The 20099-nt window shown below is 47.9% G+C and overlaps 1 protein-coding gene across 1 annotated transcript in view; it reads left to right on the plus strand.

The window, feature by feature from the left end:
• BMP7 (bone morphogenetic protein 7) overlaps positions 1 to 20099 on the plus strand; it is a 116484-nt gene that overhangs the window by 85140 nt on the left and 11245 nt on the right. The window contains exons 4-7 of the mRNA XM_006839157.1: positions 6486 to 6683; positions 12170 to 12246; positions 13772 to 13882; positions 14478 to 14659. Of these exons, the coding sequence (XP_006839220.1) occupies positions 6486 to 6683; positions 12170 to 12246; positions 13772 to 13882; positions 14478 to 14627 (536 nt within the window). The 3' untranslated portion in view covers positions 14628 to 14659. The remainder of the gene's footprint in view (positions 1 to 6485; positions 6684 to 12169; positions 12247 to 13771; positions 13883 to 14477; positions 14660 to 20099) is intronic.

A 20099-nucleotide genomic window follows, 5' to 3' on the forward strand; every position in this document is an offset into this window, starting at 1 on the left:
ATTGTCCTCTCAGCACAGCTTTCTCTTGGGCCTCAGCGGGCGGGTTGGGCGGATTGGGCCTCGGGGGGCCTGTGCCTCTGGGACTGGGCTGAGGTTGGGTTGGGCCTCAGCGACCTGGCTACGTGGAGGGTTGGGCATTGGGAGCCCTGGACCTCGGTGGTGACCCAGCCTTGGTTGGGCCTGGGCCTTTGTGACCAGTCTGTGGGTGGGGTTGGACCTCAGGCTGGTCTAGGCAGGGGCAGTAGAGGGCTGGGGGTAATGGCTGCAGAGAGGTAGTGTCTGTATTTGATGATGTAAAAAATGCCTCTCTCAGTCTCTCTGTACCGTGGGCACCCCGGATTTCCTGATATCCGTGCTGATATCCCTCTCTACTTGTTTGGCTTTGTTAGTTTATGCTTCCTTTTCTCTGGAAATGCAGCCTTCTAAGTGGGGTTGCTCTAGCCCTGCATTCCAAGGTCTGCAGGGGGCAGAGGCACTAGCCAGAGCAGGCGAGGAAGCGGGAGCCACGGGCAGGCAGGCAAAAGCTCAAAAATGCCTGTAATTCCTCAGCAATTTGATCTTTTAAAAAAACGAGTTCAGAATGTTGAAATACAAGATCTTATGTTTGTTCAAAGTCTGTCTGTCTGCTAGACAGAGGTTTCCTATGTGCAATTCCGCCCCTTTTCCCCGGAGCCCTACCTGAGCTGCCTGGTCAGGGAAGCGCCGGTCCCCTTCTCTGTTTCTAGACTTTTGCAATTAAAAACTCTACTGCAGAAGGAGACACACAAGGACACCCAGACATGAAGATAATGCCCACCTGATCCAGCCTCGATGGCTTCATAATCGGAACTCAACTAGAGGAAGATAAAAAAGAAAAAATTTTTTGATAAAAGAAATGAGGGTAAATTGCTATAATTTGATGAACTTGACCTATACTCATGAAGGGAGTAGCTCAAAGTACCAACGGAGAGGGAAGGAGTCTTCATGTCAAGTATCAATGCTATCTTCTCTGTATACAGGGTTAATAGGGACAGGCAACTTAGAGATTGGCTACCTAAAATGAGGGGGCAATAAAGGCACAAAGTGACTGGCTTATAAGGTTTCAAGATGGAGTTTAGGTTAAGAGTGTTTGGGGGAAGATAGAGTCTCCACTGAATAGTTTTCATCTTGTCTAGATGGGTCTGGTGAAAGGAGATGGGGATAAGATTCTTATGATTCAATAGTGAGTAATTGTTATCATGACTAATTGCGACTGTCACAATTGTAAAGGTAGAAGTTTTGTAACAAAAATGGGGGGTAGTTAATCTTTCAGTCCAGAAACAGAGGACCCTAGGACCCAAGGGAGAAGAGCACAAGTGGAATGTGGGACCTTATCCAGAGAAGCAGTGACACCAAAGATGGAGACAGAGATGGGGACATGGAGAGAGGGAGTAACTGAGGACTCTAGATTCATGGAAAGAGAGGGAGTGAGAGCTGGAGGCCAGGAGGTAGGCTTGCAGAATGTGCCCTTTGGTGTTGTAAAATATTACATATTCCTGAGTGTTTAAAAAAAAAAAAAGAGCTAAAATGAATAGAGAGAAATACTGTCAACTGATAGTACATGGAGGGGATTCTAATCATTGTAATGAAACAAAGTGTATGATTTGTTGAATGTAAAACAGATGGTCTGTGAAAGAAAAAAAGAGTAAATTAAGAAATCAAAAAAAAAAAATAAATAAAGGCAGCAGTGGAACATGGTTATACAACATAAACTGTCAAAAAAATTTTTATAATTATTAAAGAAATAAATCCACATGACACTGTGGATTAGCTACTTGTCACCATGATTATTGTTGTAGTTATGTGCCGTGGAGTCGGTTCTGACTCATAGAGACCCTGTACAGGGTTTCCGAGGCTGTAAATCTTTACAGGAGCAGAAAGTCTCATCTTTCTTCTGCGGAACAGCTGGTAGTTTCAAATTGCTGGCCTTGAGGTTCGCAGCCCAATTCTTAACCACTACACTACCAGAGCTCCTTTGACACCATGATAGTTTACAGAATTGTTTGTTGTGGGAGAAATTGGTTTCTTGAAGCTAGGTTTACACTGTTTAAATGCTCATATGCTACCAAAGTTAAGTACGTAAGTTCATAGTAAATGGACTTTCCTAAAATTGTGACTAAAATGTTCTAATCCGAAAATAAAACATTGCCGAATTGCTCTGCTTTGCAAAAACAAAACAAAACTAACAACTTCTCCTGTAGAAGCTTAACCTGTCTAGGGTTACCTTAGTGAGTGGTTCTTGACCAAGGATGGTTTGACATCCCCAGGGGACATATGGTAACATCTGGAGACATTTTTGGTTGACACAGTTGGGAGGGGAGCAGGATTTGTTGGCATCTAGTGGACCAAGGCCAGCAATGCAGCTAAAAATCCTACAGTGCACAGGGCAGCTCCCTAACAAACAAAGAGCTGTCTATCCATCCCAAATGTTCATGGTGCCTGGGTTGAGGGAACGACTGACTTTAGGACCAGTTCTAGAGCATAGTCTGGGGCTGGGTGAACGGAGACCACCCCTACCTGGTTGCTGAGTTTGTTGAAGGAGAGGAAGTTAAGACAATGTGAGGGTCCATCAGTCTCCTGCCCAGAGCCATGTGGAAGTCGAGAGGAGGCACAAGGTTTGAAGGGGACTTCAGTTCCCACCTGCCCCCCCAGGTGACCCAGCTCACACCCTGCTTGTGGCTCTCCACGCATCTCTACGTCCTGGTGCCTTGGTGCTGTGAACATTTGTGCATAAGTTTTGGTGTGAATATATGTTTCCATACACTCAGGAGTCCACCTAGAATTGCAAGTAATTCCAACTTTTTGAAGAATTGGCAAAGTGTTTTCCAAACCTCTTTTTTGTTGTGTTGTTCAGCATTTAGTTGAAAACTTACATTGTTTCTCAAGCTTAGTGATAGAAGGGATTCTTCCCCTCTCTCCTCTGGGCCCTGTGGTGTGTGATAGGCCCAAGATTCTTTACAACCAGATACAGTGTTCTCCAGCCTGGAAGAAAGAAGCATGAACTACCTCAAACACCAGGTCAGGCTAAACAGTCAAGGGGACAAGCAAGGAAGCTTCAGAACTGGTTTGATCCAGTGGCTCAGTGAGGTCTGAGGAGATCTGTGCTCTGCCTTCTATAAGGTCAGCCTCACTTGCAAACATGCTCCCCCTTCTGGTAGCTGGATGGTTGATAGTTTGGGGGGGCTCCGTCCATTCTCCCCTCAGTCCTGTCCAGAGAGAAAGAAAGTTGCTTCTGGTTGTAAGAGTAGGGAGTTTGTTCTCCCAAAACCTCCTCCACTGATTGGCTGAATTTGGTCATGCACCCATACCTGAAGGGTTATTATTATTGTTAGGGGCTGCAAGTCGATTAGACATTCTGATCCCATGTGATGGACTAGAACTGTCTCCATAAGGTTTTCTGTCATCTTCATAGAAACACATTACCAGATCTTTCTTCTGTGGAACTGGGTGGGTTCGAACCACTGGACCTTTCTGTCAGCAGCCAGGAGCTTAACTGTTGTGTCATCAGGGCTAATTAGTTGCCATGTCCCTGGCTGGTACAAATGGTTAAGTACCTGACTTCTAACTGAGACGTCTGTGCAAACCCACTCATAGGCACCTCAGAAGAAAAGTCTGGCAATCTACTGATAGGTATTGTTGTTGTTAAGTACCGTGGAGTTGGTTCTGACGCATAGTGACCCTACACAGGGTCTCCGACGCTGCAAATCCTACGGGAGCAGAACGCCTCATCTTTCTCCCGTGGAACGGCTGGTAGTATTGAACTGCTGACCTTGAGGTTAGCAGCCTGATTTGTAACCACTACACTACCAGAGCTCCTTACTGATAGGTGGTCACCTCCTTAAACCTTATGTGGCTCTACTTTGCACACATGGGACTGACGTGATGGAAAACTGGTCTGGTTTTGTTATTGGATCATAGGCCCTACTCCTGTGATGAGGAGGGGAGAGCATCTGATGAAGGCTCTGTTGCCAAAAGGAAAACAGCTGCCAAGGAAACAGGACATGGGTGACATGGAGGCATTGGTACCCATTTTATAGGTGAGAAGGTTGAGGCTCCCACATGCAACCTCACCTCTTTTGGGCCACACAGACTGGTCAGTGGCTGAAGGGGGTTTTCATACTCTAAGACCTTCCTCTTCTTTCCCCTTTGTCTGGGTCCCAGCTCAGTCGGCACAGCATCAGTATTCAGGCATTTTTATTTTTCCTTAAAAGCCTTCTGGCGGCTGAGGGGCACCATTCCTAGGGGCTCAGCTTTAATGATTCCTTTTACAGACTCATTCAAATTATAGATGGGTGAACTCGTGGAAACCCCGCTTAAGAATGCAGGGAAACCTGAGGTTGAAGGAGAATCACCATGCATGTGCTTTTAAACATCAGTTGTTAAAAAACCAAAGTGAACCCCTGGTGCAAATCTGATCTTGGCAGGCGGGTTTGCTGGATTTCCTGTGATTACAGACAGGGATGGGCCCAGGGCCTCCAGGAACCACCAGTGTTCTCAAATGAAGACTTCACCTCTGGAGCGTCACCAGCTGGGCCTCTCCGTCAACCTGGCCTGGGTTCGGATTCTGCTCTGTTGCTGACTCACAGGGCTTCCTGGGTGATGGTTCATGGTGCTGAGCCTGTTGTCATCAGTGAGATAGCTCCTCAACATCCCCATCGCTGGCTTTGTTTTTTGTTGCGATGCGTGTGATCACCAGGTATCACCACTGCCCCTTGCATGGGCTGTTCTCAGCCCTGCCTCACCAACCCACCGGTAGAGCACAAGACACATAGACCTGTCCTCTTCCTGGACCACTTGATGCCCAAGCTTCTTCCAGATCTTTCCAGCTTCTTTTTCCCTGCATTCCCCCCTGAAGGTTACATGACTGAGCTGTCTTCAGACTGTGGTCCACCTGCACCCACAATCAGGGTATTCTCCCAAACACACCCTATCTCTGCTCCGAGGACTCCCCCATTCACACCAGCAGCCCAGTCTGCTCAATCTCGTCTGTGCCAAGGACTGTCTGCGTGAGTCTGGCTTGGCTGTGGTCTCCTGTATCAGTCTTTTTGCTGGGTCCCAGCATGGAGGTCGAGCTTCCCACCTAACCAACTCCCTGACTCATTAGGCTGGGTTGTCAAATAACTTACACTGAGCCCCACAGCGCTTTGTCTGCCCTCCCACCTCTACCCGCTGCACCCTGTTCTTTCCAGAACTCACACCCTAAGTGTGGATGTGCCTTGTGACCAATTCCCACCTTTCATGCCCAGTCCCTTCCAAAGTTGATCCAGGACCTGCCTTGGTTAGGTGCTGTGTTCTCACTGTGCGGGCTGAGACTGTGGGGGAAAACTGGTGAAGGGAGGGACTCGATAATTGTCCCCAAATAAAAAACTTCAGCCAACAATGCCAGGGAGGGGTTTAAAGAAAAACAGCTCCAGCTCTGATCACGTCTTACCCCCTCTGCCCCCATTCTTTTGTCCTTACTCTCTGCAGTCGGATCTCCAGGACAGGCAGAGGGGATCTTTGAAAAGTGAGCCCAGCCACCCACCCTCAGCTCAGGTGCCACTGGGGTTCCCAATTCATGCAGAGTGAAGGCTGGATGAGACTGCTCAGTGCCTCTGCCTCTGGGACACTCACTGTCCCCACCTCTGAGCTCACAGTTTGTGCTCACAGTCCCTTTGGCCTGGAACATCTTTGCACAAGTATCCATCCAGGTCAATGCGTACAGTCCCCTCCCATGGGGACAGCGAGTGTCAGGAGAACTGTTGGCAACTGCGAACCCTTTTTGGCTCAGAAAAGGATTGTTGTTGTTATTGTTAAGTGCCATCAAGTCAGTTCTAACTCACAGCAAGCCTGTATAGAGTTTCCAAGGAACAGCTGGTGAGCTTGAGCCACTGACCTTTTGGTTCAGACTGACCATGCAGTCCAGCACACTAACTCACAGCGCCACACCAGGACTCCAGAAAAGGATTGTACTTCCTCCAAAAAACAAACAAACAAACAAATCCACTGCCATCAAGTCAATTCCAACTCATAGCGACCCTATAGAAGGTTTTTCCAAAACTGTCAATCTCGTTCTCCTGTGGCGCTCCTGGTGGGTTTGAACAGCCACCACCAAAGATTCTCCGAACTTCCTCAGCCCTGTTTAAATTAGGTGGATCGAGTGACCTGCTTTGGCCAATAAAATGTATGTGGATGTTACTTATACCACGAACCTGTGACCTCCCATCTCTCTCTAGTATCTCCACCTTGTCATCTTTGGGTAGCTGGATACGGGCAGGTGTTTGGTACTGTCTGGCCTGTGGAAACCGTTTGGATTTTGTTTCTTTCACAGTGTGTTTCAAGCTCCTCACACAGCCCCTGCTATAGAGTCGGTACTCAGCAAACACCACCGCATGCTCGGACAATGCATGAGAGAATTCACAGGTGGGAATGCAGTCTCCCCCGCTGAGCTTGCAGCCTGCTTCAGCCCTTTCTCTGGTTCCATCTAGGGCAGAGCATTAACCCCAAGTTGGCGGGTCTGATCGGGCGGCATGGGCCCCAGAACAAGCAGCCCTTCATGGTAGCCTTCTTCAAGGCCACAGAGGTCCACCTACGGAGCATCCGCTCAGCGGGGGGTAAGCAGCGCAGCCAGAACCGGTCCAAGACGCCCAAGAACCAGGAGGCCCTACGGATGGCCAACGTGGCAGGTAGGTCATGGTTGGATGGTGGTTGGTACCCATCAAAATCCATTCATGGGATCACTAAAGCGCTCTGAGAAATGAAGGGAAACTGACAAAGTCTCTTCCTGCACAGGGCTCTGTCTTAATTATGTAACCAAAGAGCAGTGGTGGGCAGGTCCAACCTGAGTCATGGTGACCCCACGTGGGTCAGTCAGACTGTGTGTTCATTTCTTCTGGGGGTCTTTGCTTTCCTTCTTCCTCTTTCGCTGTGAATGAGTAGAGACCAATAATTGTATCTTTGGTGGCCACTCTACATTTTATTTCTTAAACTAAAAAATATTTGAAACATGCAGCAATTTCATTACTTGTGATAGTTTTTGTATGCTTGTTTGTTGTTATATATTATTTGGTGGGATAATAAAACGTTACAAACAAGCCTAAAGATATCCCACCAAACTCAACTGCTAACTGCAAGGTTGCCAGTTCAAACCACCAGCTTCTCCTCAGAAAGCCTACACTGAGTCAGCATGGGTTCGATGGCACTTGATATATATATATGGAGTTCTGGTGTGGTGCTGAGGGCTAATGTGTTGGATTGCAAAATTGGTGTGAACCACAAGGTTGGCGGTTCAAGCTCACCAGCTACTCCTTCGAAACCTTATTCAGGACTGCTGTGAGTTGGAACAGACTCCATAGTATATAACAACAAATGTATAAATACCTGAAGAAAACAACTATATATATATATGTATATATATATTATACCCACAGGAGAAAGATGAGACTTTCTGCTCCCATAAAGATTTACAGTCTCGGAAACCCTGTACAGGGTCGCTATGAGTTGGAACCAGCTCCACAGCACATAACAGCAACACAACATACATATATAAATATATATGTTGTACTATTTGGGATACTATTAGAATTGTTTCAAATGTGTCAATAGTACAAGTGAAAAAATAAAAACTGAAGGTAGCAATTTCACTGCACACTATTTAGAGATGAATATAAATTCTGGTGGGAGTGTGTTTCTCAAAGGAAACTTCTGGGAGCTACATTAAGTTCTCACTGTAGAGCAAAACCCTGGCATATGTTCTCCTGTAGTTCCTGAGACTCTGAGGCAGGTGGAAAGGAGGAAGATTGGGGTTCAGAGAGATTAAGTAACTTGCCCAGGAACAAACAGCAAGCCAGTGGCCACCTGGGATTTGAACCACAGGAATCTAGGTTGCCATTACATTAGCTACTCTCCCATGTTTGGTGTTAAAGAGCAGTCTCTACCCAACAACCTTGCTGAGTGTTCTCTGAGAGTTCACCAGCCCTTGACTGAGCCTCTCCTTGGTTTTGTCCTAAGCATTGCGCTGGAGCTATGGCTGGGACGAGGTCCCTCTCCCCAGGGCTGATTGGGAGGTAGATGTTGATGGCCATCTTGCTCCCTGGGCTTGCTGGAACCCAACGAGGTGGTTTGGGGCCTTGAGTTTGGCTTAGAATCGTTCCAGCCCTAAGGACATCTTCAGGAGATGGACTTGTACCATTGGCTTGTGTTTCTGCCTCTTTGCACTATACTGCTGGTGGAAGATGCACCTCAAACTTCCCCCAGTCCCTTCAAAAGAAGCTTCCGGTCAGTCTACTTTACCAGCAGCCATCTGTCCAGATAACCCACCAGATGCAGGGCCTGAAAGGACCATAACACCTGCCCCTTCCCATCAGTCTGTCTGACTGTGCTGATGCTGCAGAGCTGCTATTTCTTCAGCTCCCAGGAAGTCTTCATGGCTGGGAGAGGGTTGGGGTAGGGTGGGCAGAACTGCTAAAGGATTTCGCACAGCAACCAGGCAGAAAGTACCAGCAAACTTGGTTCCAGAAAAGACTCCTATGTCCTGGGCCTCTAGCAGATGTACTCTGGTCATGAGAGAAGAGGAACCAGGCCTCAGAGCCTCCAAATCCACGCCTCATTTCCCTCATCCTATCTACGTAACTCCCAGGATGGGACTCTCACTACCTCACATGGCAGCCTGTGGTTTTCTTACAGTTCCTAGAATATTCCAAAGTCTGGGTCCCACCTCAGACTGTAAACCAGGATCTCTGAGTGGGCTGGGTGAGTGTGTTTGTGTGTGTCTGCGTCATTGTGTGTATGTCTGTGTCTTGTCAGTGTGTGAGCCCAGGCCCATTTGAAGACTTGTGACACCATTGGTATGTACCTGCGTGTTATGATGCATCTGTGTTTTGTGTGTCTTGTTGTGCCATTTGTGTGTGTACACCCATATCAGTGTATATGCAGGGGCCCTCCCAGGAACTCAATCCACGTGCGATGGGCCAGGAATCCTCCCGGACCACACACGTGGGGCTCCTGGCAGCTGCCTGCTAGACAGCCACATGCTCCAACTTGTAGGGTCCAGGCCCCCGGGGCCTTCAATGCTCTTCAGATGATGCGGTTTTGAGTTGAGAAACTGTGGGTCCCTTGCATCTCTTCACTTCCTCCTACCCACCCACATTTAGACCCAACTCCCTGCTAATTAGCCATCTTCCCCAGATTAAGGGGTGGAGAGGGGGGTGTCTGAGCACCAGCTGTAACTTGTTAGCAGCTGTTAGCTGCTTCCTCATTGTATCTGCTGCCGCGAGCAGGTGGGGCTAGGGCAGGGAAGTGGGATCTACTTCCCATGGGTCCCTCTGGGTCCTGGGCTCCAAGTGTGTCTCCCACCCTTGCCTTTCTGCTAATAAGAGGCCATGCGTTCCCATAACGTTCTCCAGAGGAGCCAGGGTCTACAGAGACTGGGGAGGCAATGCGGTGAGCCGCCCTCGGCTGTTGCATTCAGCTCCTTGGGTTTTCTCCGCTGGTGGACGAATCCATTGCAACACTCTCCCCACTATGAGCAGTTCCCACTGTCCGCATTCAACACAAATTCTATTCGCTATTCCCAGTCCTAGCCAATGTGCTCCGTAGTTGCTGTGCACATTTCCCTGGGCTGGGGGACACACCTCCCTTTCTCTCGTCCACCTTTGCTTCCTTACAAAGCAGAGGGAGAAGGAGGCAGTGCAGAGAAAATACTCCTCCCAGCCAGGCCACCAGCACTACGCTAGATTTTCACTCAGAATTGCAGGTGGAACAGTGGAGGACTAAATGGAGTTCTGATGTTCTTCTGAAGGTCCCAGCACCTTGACAAGTGCCTGCCCTCCAGAGAACCCTGTCCTCTCCACACCCACACCCACTCGCTTGGGGCTGTTCTCGCTCTCACTGCCCCGAGTGCTTCTGAGGGAGGGAAGGAAGGGACATCATGACTCCACATTGCTGCCCCCACCTCACTGCCCCTCTGTCCTCGAACCACTCCCTCTCCAGTCTTGAAGCCTTTCTGCCCCTTGATGTGGAGCTTGCTCCTCCTTCTTCCTGGAAGAAGTTTGTCCCTGTCTTTCTGTAAAGTTACTGTTGTTGATAAGTGCCGTCGAGTCGGTTCTGCCTCATAGCCACACTGTGTAGGGTTTCCAAGGAGCGGCTGGTAAATTTGTACCACTAACCTTGTGGTGCAAACCAACCTTGCAGTCCAGGGCTTTATCCCACACCACACTGCTGATTCTAGTCACTAGGGATATCTCCCCATTTCCCACTCCTCATTGTCCCCATCCTGGATTGCTCCTCTCCTGAATATTCCTCAGCTCAGTTCTCACTTCCTTTTGGTTTTTACAGAGATGCCATTTCTATTAGATGCTGTTGTTACTCACCGCCATCAGCTCAGCCCCACTGTGGTGCTCCCGTGTACATACAACAGGACGAGATGCCTCCTTGTCCTGTGTCATCCACATGACCGTCTTCTATGTTAGCACCTATGTCAAATGGCCCCAGGGTAGCATGCCTGCCTGCCCCCTTCCCACATAGGCACTCCTCTTGATTTACAGTACTTGATTGTGTGTTGATTATCGGTGTCTCTCTAGAATAGAGCCCCCCAGTGGCGGGTACTGTGTTCTGGATCCACCTGTGTCTCTAATGCATAGTAAACGCATCTGTATGAATGGGTGAATGAGTGAGGGCTTGAGTGGTCCCAACCTAGAAGACAGTGAGGAAGGTCACCTAAAGGCAGATGCTCAGTGCTCCACAATGGCAAGAAGGTGCTTATGTCTACTGAGTGCCAGGTTCCTCGTACAAACAAAGGTAGTTCTGTTATAATTGAGTAAATGGAATTTTCCCATTAGTTTGTACAATTTTAAAAAATGACTTTTCTGAGCTCTAACCAGTTCCCAATGACCACTGAACAGAGTAGGGGAGAACTGCCCTCCACAGGGTTTTGAACAGCTGGGTTTTCAGCAGAACACTCAATCTTCTTCCCAAGGTGTCTCTGGTTGGATTCAAACCACCAACCTTTCGTTTAGCAGCTGAAAACATGAACACTTTGCATTACCCAGAAACCAAACTGTAGATTTATAGATATGGATAAAACTTGGGAATATTCTAAAAAGCTAAAAAGGAAGATGGTATGCTATTGAGCCCACGAGCAATGACCTTTCTTTTCATTCCTGACCTGAGAGTTTCTGGAAAACCCCATGGAGACCAGTTTCTGGTTCCTCCATGTTGCTGCGCCCTGCCTCCCCGCCCCCCCTCCCCAAGCCATTTCCTTCTCTTTCTCCCTCCCGGCACCCTCACCGCCAGCCCAGGTAGAGGAAGTCATGTGGGGAGACCCTGGAGGTGGGAATGAGCATGTGGCACAGAAAGGAGGCAGTGTGGTAGAATCCAGTAATGGATGGGTCAGAAGTCAGCCAAACCAGGCGGTCCAGGCCAAGGGCAGGAGTTGGATTCTGGTGATACAACACCACTGGAAAGCTTTCGGTCGTTAAAAAAAAGAGTCCCTGGAGCTGCAGGGCGGAGAGCCTTGCACAAGTGACAACATTTGTAGTGCATGTGTTTGCGTGTGTATGTGGGGAGCGGGGGCTCTGAACTGTTTACAAGTGCTTCCTCCCTAACCCAAACGCCTACAAACCTTGCATACTTCTGGGAAACCCCAGCGCATCCTCCTCCTCCTCAAAGAAGCCTCCGTAGTGTGTGTTTCTGGAAGGTCCGTGGTATTTGACCTTCTGCCCTCTCGTTTCTTTGAGGTGGTGGTGATTAGGGGGAGACTGAGATACCAGCCCTTGCTTCATGGTCTTCTCTTGCCTCCTCTGGAGGGGTGGGCATTCCAGAGTGGATTCTGCCCCTAGGGCAAGGTGGTACAGAATCGGATTTCTTCAAATGGGGATCCTAAAGGGCTTTGACACCCTTCTGGAGTTCAGGCCAGATACCTGGATTTAAAAGAATGCACATAGATAAAGGATCCAGAACATTCTTCTGGCAGAGGGCTGGGGGCCTTGGCATCTCCTTGGCTTGAGCCATTGGCTGGGCTGAGCCATTGGCTGGGTTGGACATAAAGCCCCAGGACCACAAACGCCCACCTTCCAGCTCTGCGCCTCTGTCTTGGATGAGAAACATGTCATACTTTTGTGTTTCTTTTTCCCTTCCTCCCCTTTTCTGCTGATTCCCACCCTTGTCCACGCAGAAAACAGCAGCAGTGACCAGAGGCAGGCCTGTAAGAAACACGAGCTGTATGTCAGCTTCCGAGACCTGGGCTGGCAGGTAAGGGGAGAAGGGTGTCCTGGGGGTGGAAGCTCTGGTGTGGGCTCTGTGTGCTCCCTGCAACCCCAAGGCAGCAATCGCATGGTTCTTAGTGGTTTCAGCTAGGGCTTGAGTGCCTAGGAAGAGGGGAACACGTAGGCTAAGGATATAGGGGTGCCTCATTGGTGTCAGCTGAGACTTCAGTACCAATGGATCTCAGTGTAGGCAGGGGCACATAGGTTAAGGATACTATATCTCAAGAAACCCAAGAGTAGCCATGTGCCTGAGACACAAACTATAACCAGCAAGCCTCACACCATTAGACTGTGAACCTTGTTTTCTGCAGGAACCTTATGCTCATCCAGCAGACAGGATGGGCTGCTGCTCTCGTCTGAGCAGTGTCAGGGGACATGGCTGAGTCTGTGATAGTTAGAGTCCAGCTCACAGGAGAGCCAACATATCCCTCTCTGTCCTGTCTGTCCCTTCTTCTCCTTCCATGACTCAAATTCCCAGGGAAGGAGTTGATTGGTCCAGTGTGGGACAGATGCTTGTTCCTGAACCAATCAACTGTTGTGAGGGGCGGGGCCATGTTACAGGAACATGGCTGCTCCATTTGGAATCATTTGGATGCAGTGGGGTGAAGGGCAGAGGAGAATCACTGGAGAAGGAGGAAAGACCATACAATTCGACAAGTGTCATCGATGAGTTCTGACATGACACGCATGGAGCAGCTATTGGACATCCAGTACATCTGGTGCCTTGCTCTGGCCTGGAAGAGCAGCTGTGAGCATCACGATGTGCCCACCTCCAGAGAGCTCAAATGACCCTGGAAAGGGCATATCATGTGATCACAGCGAAGTGGTTGTGTCCTTCCCTCAGGGAGCGTCTCGATGAGTGGGAAGAAGGTCTACACTCTTCCTCAGGGTCTGTGACCAAATGTCACATAGGCAGAAGTTACCCAACACCCTCCTGTGACACTTTCCTCAGGACACCTGCTCTCATAGGAGCCCATTGGTGTCCATGTCTGAGTTGTCACAGAACCTCAGCTCCAGAGCCTCTGCCAGGAGATGTCATGGGCTGAAGGGTCCATGAAGGAGGTACTGACTTGGAGACCAGTACTTCTGGGCTCAGCAAACCAGCGTGGCCACATGAGTCCTTTATCGAAGAGCACACACATGGCAGACTCACCCCTGCAGTCCTCTCCTGAGCCACAGTGAGCTGTTAGTCTATTTGCAGGAAGGTGAACTGAGACAGAGGATTTGGGTGAAGAAACTGCTCCAAGCGTTGCACCCTAGTTGGTCTACAGTTGGCTGTCAGACCTGGTCATTCTGACACCAACGCCCACCTCCCTATACCACCTGCCACCCCAGGAGAGAAAATACATGACATGTCCATTCGGGGCTTGTTTTGCCTTCTGCTAATGTCAGGAGAGGATGCCATGAGTTCAGGATCCACTGGACTGCTCTGAAGGGTTTGCGTGGGCTGTGGCATGCTGCAGCCCACAGTGCACATATCCATGCCGTCCCACAGTCTCCTCTCTCTGTAGGACTGGATCATCGCCCCTGAAGGCTATGCCGCCTACTACTGCGAGGGAGAGTGTGCCTTCCCGCTGAACTCCTACATGAACGCCACCAACCACGCCATTGTGCAGACACTGGTAGGTCCTATCTGGGCCAGGCGGCGCCCCTGCCTGCGCCCCCTTAAGTGAGGCCACAGTGAACATGACTTTGATGGGCCTGGGACACATTTGCCTTCATGGGCTTTCCTCCAGAGTCTGTTAGAAATAATATTGTATAGCTGTTGTTGTTGTCAATTTGTAAGTGCCAACTCAAGGTCACCTCGTGTACAACAGAACAAAGCCTTGCAGCAGCTTGCACCATCTTCAAGGTGTCGGCATGGTCCACAAACACCAGACTCTAGTTCTTTTACTGTAAAAAGGGTGTAGTCGCCAGATTGCCTGAGCAAGCACACATCAAGTGACTAGTTCAGAGAGTGCTCAGTAAATTCCATCAAGGATCATTTTGTTGTTGTTGTGAAGTGCCATTGAGTCCGTTCCAACCTATAGCGACCCTGTATAGGGTTTCCAAGGAGCAGCTGGTGAGTTTAAACCACTGACCTTGCAGTTCAAACTGACTTTGCAGTCCAGTGCGAGACACACCAGGACTTCCAAGTAAAATGTGCACTTTGCTTATAGGAACCGAGAGGCTTACCGTACCTGCATCTCACCACTGCCAACACTTGGTGTCTTTCAGGTCCACTTTATCAACCCAGAAACAGTACCCAAGCCCTGCTGTGCCCCAACCCAGCTCAACGCCATCTCGGTTCTCTACTTTGATGACAGCTCCAATGTCATCCTGAAAAAATACAGAAACATGGTTGTCCGGGCCTGTGGCTGCCACTAGCCCCTCCTAGGAGCTGGACCTTCTGGGGCCATGTTCTGCCAGATGGATCCTTGATCTCCCACTTGTCTGCACTAGCAGGGAGCCTTTGGACCAACCACCTTTTCCGGAGACCTCCCCGTCTCTCAACTTCAAAGGTGTCGGAGTAGACGGGGAATTTGAAAGGCAAATGGCTTCTGATGGTTTTTCATTGCATCCTATGGACAAGCTCCTACAAGCGGCTGCAGACAAAAACCTGGCAGGAACAAGTCCTGAAAAAAAGAACGTTGGGGCCAGTCATTGGCTGGGAGGCCTCAGCTGTGCACAGACTCACTTGAGAGATAATTATGACGCCCTGAGCCAGGCCACCCAGCAGAAGGTGGACGGGGGCAGAATGAGGGGTGGGCACATTCTTCTGGGAGAAAGGAAAACTGATGCGGAAATTCCTGTAATAAATGTCACAATAAAACGAATGAATGAAAATGGTTAGGATGTTACCAAGAGATTTCCCTAAACAATTTATCCCCATTTCTTCGTTTACGCTAATTTCATAAACAGAAGTCTTAGCTGGTAGAGAGGTAGGTGGGCGGCCCTCTCCAGTTTCATTCTGAGGCGTGCGAAGCCCCGATGTTTACCCAGACCTGCCCAGATCCAAAATTTGGCAGAAGGGGAAAGGGGGAGATTTCTGCTAGGAGAAGGGGGTGTGGCATGTTGACCTCAAAAATATGTTCTGCTGGCTGAGATCAAAACAGGCCTAGGAAACACCGGCAGACATCCAACTGTCCCCTATGGTAGGAAATCCATACGAAATTGCAGCGCCTGGGAGGACTTGATGCTGAACTCTAGTCAGCACTGGCCCTATTTTAAGAAGCATGAAAGAATAAACCTAACTCTCAAAAAGGATGGGAGATGGGGGGCGGATACACTATCTAACTCCCAAGTGGACCCTCTTTGCTCTGAAGTCTGAGCTCTATGAAGGTCTCCAGGGCCTTTATTTTCATTTATAGACTCCTGGTGGAGGGCCCTGCAAACTTCTTGAAGGAAGGGAAAACTGGTGTGGTGGGAGGTTTGCCAGTTTGCAGGGTGTGCTGGATGCAAATCTCAAATAGAAGGTTCTAGAAGCCTATTGGAGGATGCTTCCCCCTAACCAAGCGTCAGACTGGAAGTGCCCATTTTTGTTCTCTCTCTCCCTTTTAAAAATGTTTTCATTGTGACTTAGATGAAAGTGTACAGTGCAAATTAGTTTTCCATTTCAATGACTGATACCTATTTTGTTTCATGAAATTAGCTGCAATCCTTTCAATACAATGGTGGTTCTTGCCCTCTTCCTCTCTAGTTTCCCCATTTCCATTCAGTCATCTTTCCAGCCCCTTTCTGACTACTGAGCCTTGCTTTTGGGCAAATGCTGCCTTTTTGGTGTCAAACGGTTGATTGTTCTGAGGAGGGGAGTACCTGCTTCTGACAGAGCATGTGACATAAGTACACCCTATCTTGTTAGTGTGGACCCACCTCTATCTAGCAGTACATACGAGCCCCGGCTTGTTTAGAGTCTGGGGCACCAAGCGTCTGCAAACATTTTCAGCATCTGCAGAAAAACAGGGTTATCCAGGGAAGACCTGACTGCACGGAATCTGATTTCTTGGGTGCCGTTTCTCTATTGTGATCAAGTTCGTTCATGGAAACACGTGTTATTAAGTGCCATCGGGTAGATTCTGATCCATAGTGATTCTTTATGCACAGCGGGACTAAACACTGCCCAGTGCTGCGCCGTCCTCACAATTGTTACGTCTGAGCCCACTGTTACTGCCACTGGGTCAGTCCGTCTCGTTGAAGGTCTTCCTCTTTTTTGCTGGCCCTCCATGTTACAATACTTAGGTGTCCTTCAAGGACTGGTCCCTCCTGACAACATGTCCAGAATACGAGAGCCAAAGACTTGCCATCATCACGTCTAAGGAGCATCTTGACTGTCCTTCCTCCAAGACGGATTTGTTTGTCCTGCAATTCATGATACTTTGGATATTCTTTGCCAACATCATAATTCAAATGCATCAATTCCTCTATGGTCTTCCTTATTCATTGTCCAACTTTCACATGTATATGAGGTGATTCAAAATACCATGATTTTACTCCTCAAAATGGTATCTTTGCTCTTGAACACTTTAAAGATGTCTTTTGCACCAAAGTTGCCTAATGCCATTCATCCTTTGATTTCTTGACTGCTGCTTTCCTGAGCATTGACTGTGGATCCGACCAAAATTAAGTCTGACAACTTCCATCTTTTCTCTGTTTATCATGATGTTATTTATTGGTCCAGTTATTTACATTGAGAAGCAATCCATACTGAAGCCGGTAGTCTTTGATCTTCACCAACAAGTATTTCCAATCTTCTTCACTTCTAGCAAGCAAGATTGTGTCATCTGCATATTGCAGGTTGTTAGTAACAATTCCTCCAGTCCTGATGCCACATTCTTATTCATATAATCCAGCCTCTCAGATTATTTGCTCATCATACAGACTGAATAAGTATGATGGAAAGATGCAACCCTGTTGCACACCTTTCTTGATTTTGAACCATTTGTTATCCCTTGTTCTGTTGTAACAATTGCCTCTACCCACGAGCACAATTAAGTGTTCTGGAGTTCCCCTTCTTCACAATGTTGTCCATAGTTTGTTACGATCCACAATGTTGTTGCATAATCAATAAAGCACAAGTAAACATCTTTCTACAATTATCTTCTTTCAGCCAAAACCCATCTGATGTCAGCAAGGATAGTCCTCATTCCACATCCTTTTCTGACTGAATTTCTGGCAGCTTCCTGTCAATGTACTGCTGCAGCCATTTTTGAATGATCTTCACCCAAATTTTACTTGCATGTGATATTGCTATTGTTTTATGATTTCTGCATTCTGTTGGGTCACCTTTCTTTGGAATGGGCACAAACATGCTTCCTTTCCAATCAGTTGGTCAAGTAGCTGTCGTCCAAATCTCTTGGCATAGATGAGTGAGCACCTCCAGTGCTGCATAATTGTTGAAAGATTTCATTTTGGGGGTCAATTCCTGGAGGCTTATTTTTCACCAATGCCTTCAATGCACCTTGGACTTCTTCCTTCAGTACCTCTGGCTATTGGTCATATGCTACCTTTTGAAATGGTTGAACATTAACCAACTCTTATTGGTACAGTGACCCTGTATTCCTCCCATCTTCCTTTGATGCATTTTACATCATTCAATATTTTGCCCAGAGAATCCTTCAATATTACAAACCAAAGCTTGAATTGTTTTTTGCTTCAGTTCTTTCAGCTTCCTCATGACTTCCTCATTTCTTCCAGTTCTGTTAGCTTCTCTAAATACTGTTTATATTTTCTCTTTCTTCTGTTGCAGCTTGGACTATAGACTTTGATCTATGCCTCACCAATGGGAGTAGAGGTTCTCCACTGCCTTTTGCTTCTTCTTGGCGGCATTGAGGCTTTTTCTGTGGGGTCTTGCTTGGTGCTAGTTCTCCCCATTTACATCCCAAACATCCTTTGTCCATTTGAACATGTAAATAGTTATTCCAAATGAACAACTAAAAAACAAAGATATTTATTTCGATTTGAAGTTCTTTTTAAAATCCTCTTTTTAATCTTGATTCAGGGCAACAAGATTACTTTCCTTCAACCTGTTTGGTTTCTCATTTCAGACGATTTATTAACTCCCAGACCAATGTACCCATAACTCATGCATAGGGCAGTCATTAGCGAAAATTGTATACAAATAGACAAAATAAAAACCGTTTCAACTTTGCAATAAAAGAAGACATTTGGTAGTGGTGTTGTTTTCTTCTTTCAACTCCTAGAAGTTGGAGTTCTCTTGGCCATTAGCACACTGTTTATCATCCGGTCCCCAGAGAGGAGCTGACGCTTGTCAATATTTGGTGCAGCTGTGTGGAGCTCCGGGTGGGAGAAAGACCCACGCACCCGATGTGGATTGGGGAGGCTCGTCTCTAAAGGTCATGATGGGATCACAGTACAGCTGTCAGCAGCTGTTTCAAAGAGGCAGGGGGTAAATTAGCTGTGTTTACAGTTAACATACTTGAAAGATTTAGTCATCCCAATAAAATAGAGGCACAAGAAAGAAAGAAAAAAACTTAGAAAAAAACCTTAGAGACCACATTGTCCAGTGGAAATTATTCAGACTAATGGGGAACTGCTGTTGACCAGTGATGGGCACCGAGGACCTGGGAAGAAGAAACTACAGTGTGTTTGGAGCAGTACTGGACAGTGTGGTTGCCAGAAGGGCACTTAGGCCCCTGTTGGCTTTGAAGTACACATTCGGGCCACCTGATGGATGTTGTTAAATCCCAGCCCAAGATTTGGACAGGCTGCCCGAGAGCCACCCCCACCCCCCAATGAAGCTGCCACTCCTAACAAGTTCCAGCCCCTGTGATTTCCAAACTCTTCCTGCCATTGTCCTGATGCACGATTTAACTTTGGTTTTATTTTTCAGGCTTAAGATCAGAGCTGCAAAAAACTGCAGCCATGGTTTGTCCGCTTTGCAGTGAGTGTCTATGCCAACATGTTTTTGAAAATCAAAAGATGGGGAAGGAGTGAAATCCCAAGTCTGACATCTTCTGAGACATCAGTAGATATGAGGCCCCCTCCTGCGTGACAACTCTTGGCTGGAAGTCAAGTGCAGCTGTTGCCGAAGTCCCCACCATTCTCTATTGCTCACTCACAATGAGGCAGATGTCAGTTGCTGCTGGCTAGATTGTAGGTCCTGGTGTGGTGCTGTGGGTTAATGCGCCAGACTGCAAAACCAATTGAACTGCATGATCGGCAGTTCAAGTTCACCAGCGGCTCCTCAGAAACCCTATACAGGGTTGCTATGAGTCGGAACAGACTCAATGGCACTTAATAACAGCAATTTGTAAGGAGCCCTGGTGGTACACTGGTTAAGTGCTTGGATGCTAACCATTCGGTGGCTTGAACTACCGGTTGCTTCAAAGGAGAAAGATGTGGCAGTCAGCTTCCATAAAGATTGTTGTTGGGAAATGCCGTAGAGTCGGTTTCAACTCAGAGACCCTGTATAGGGTTTTCAAGGAGCAGCTGGTGGGTTTGAACCACCTACCTTGTAGTTAGCAATCCAGTGCTTATCCTACAGCACCACACCAGGACTCTTTACTAATTGGTGGTGGTGGTAAGTACCATGGAGCTGGTTCTGACTCATAGTGACCCTGCACAGGGTTTCCGAGGCTGTAAATCTTTATGGGAGCAGAACGCCTCATCTTTCTCCCGCGGAACCGCTGGTAGTTTCGAACTACTGACCTTGAGGCTGGCAGCCCGACTCGTAACCACTGTGCTACCAGAGCTCCTTCCTTAATAATTACAACCTGGGAAATCCTATGAGGCAGTTCTACTTTGGATGGGATGGCCAATGTGTCAGTTCTACTTCTACATGGGATGGCCAATGTGTCAGTTCTACTTCTACATGGGATGGCCAATGTGTCAGTTCTACTT

The sequence above is a fragment of the Chrysochloris asiatica genome, unplaced genomic scaffold (genome assembly GCF_000296735.1).
Source record: "Chrysochloris asiatica unplaced genomic scaffold, ChrAsi1.0 scaffold00023, whole genome shotgun sequence".
Taxonomy (NCBI): Eukaryota; Metazoa; Chordata; class Mammalia; order Afrosoricida; family Chrysochloridae; genus Chrysochloris; species Chrysochloris asiatica.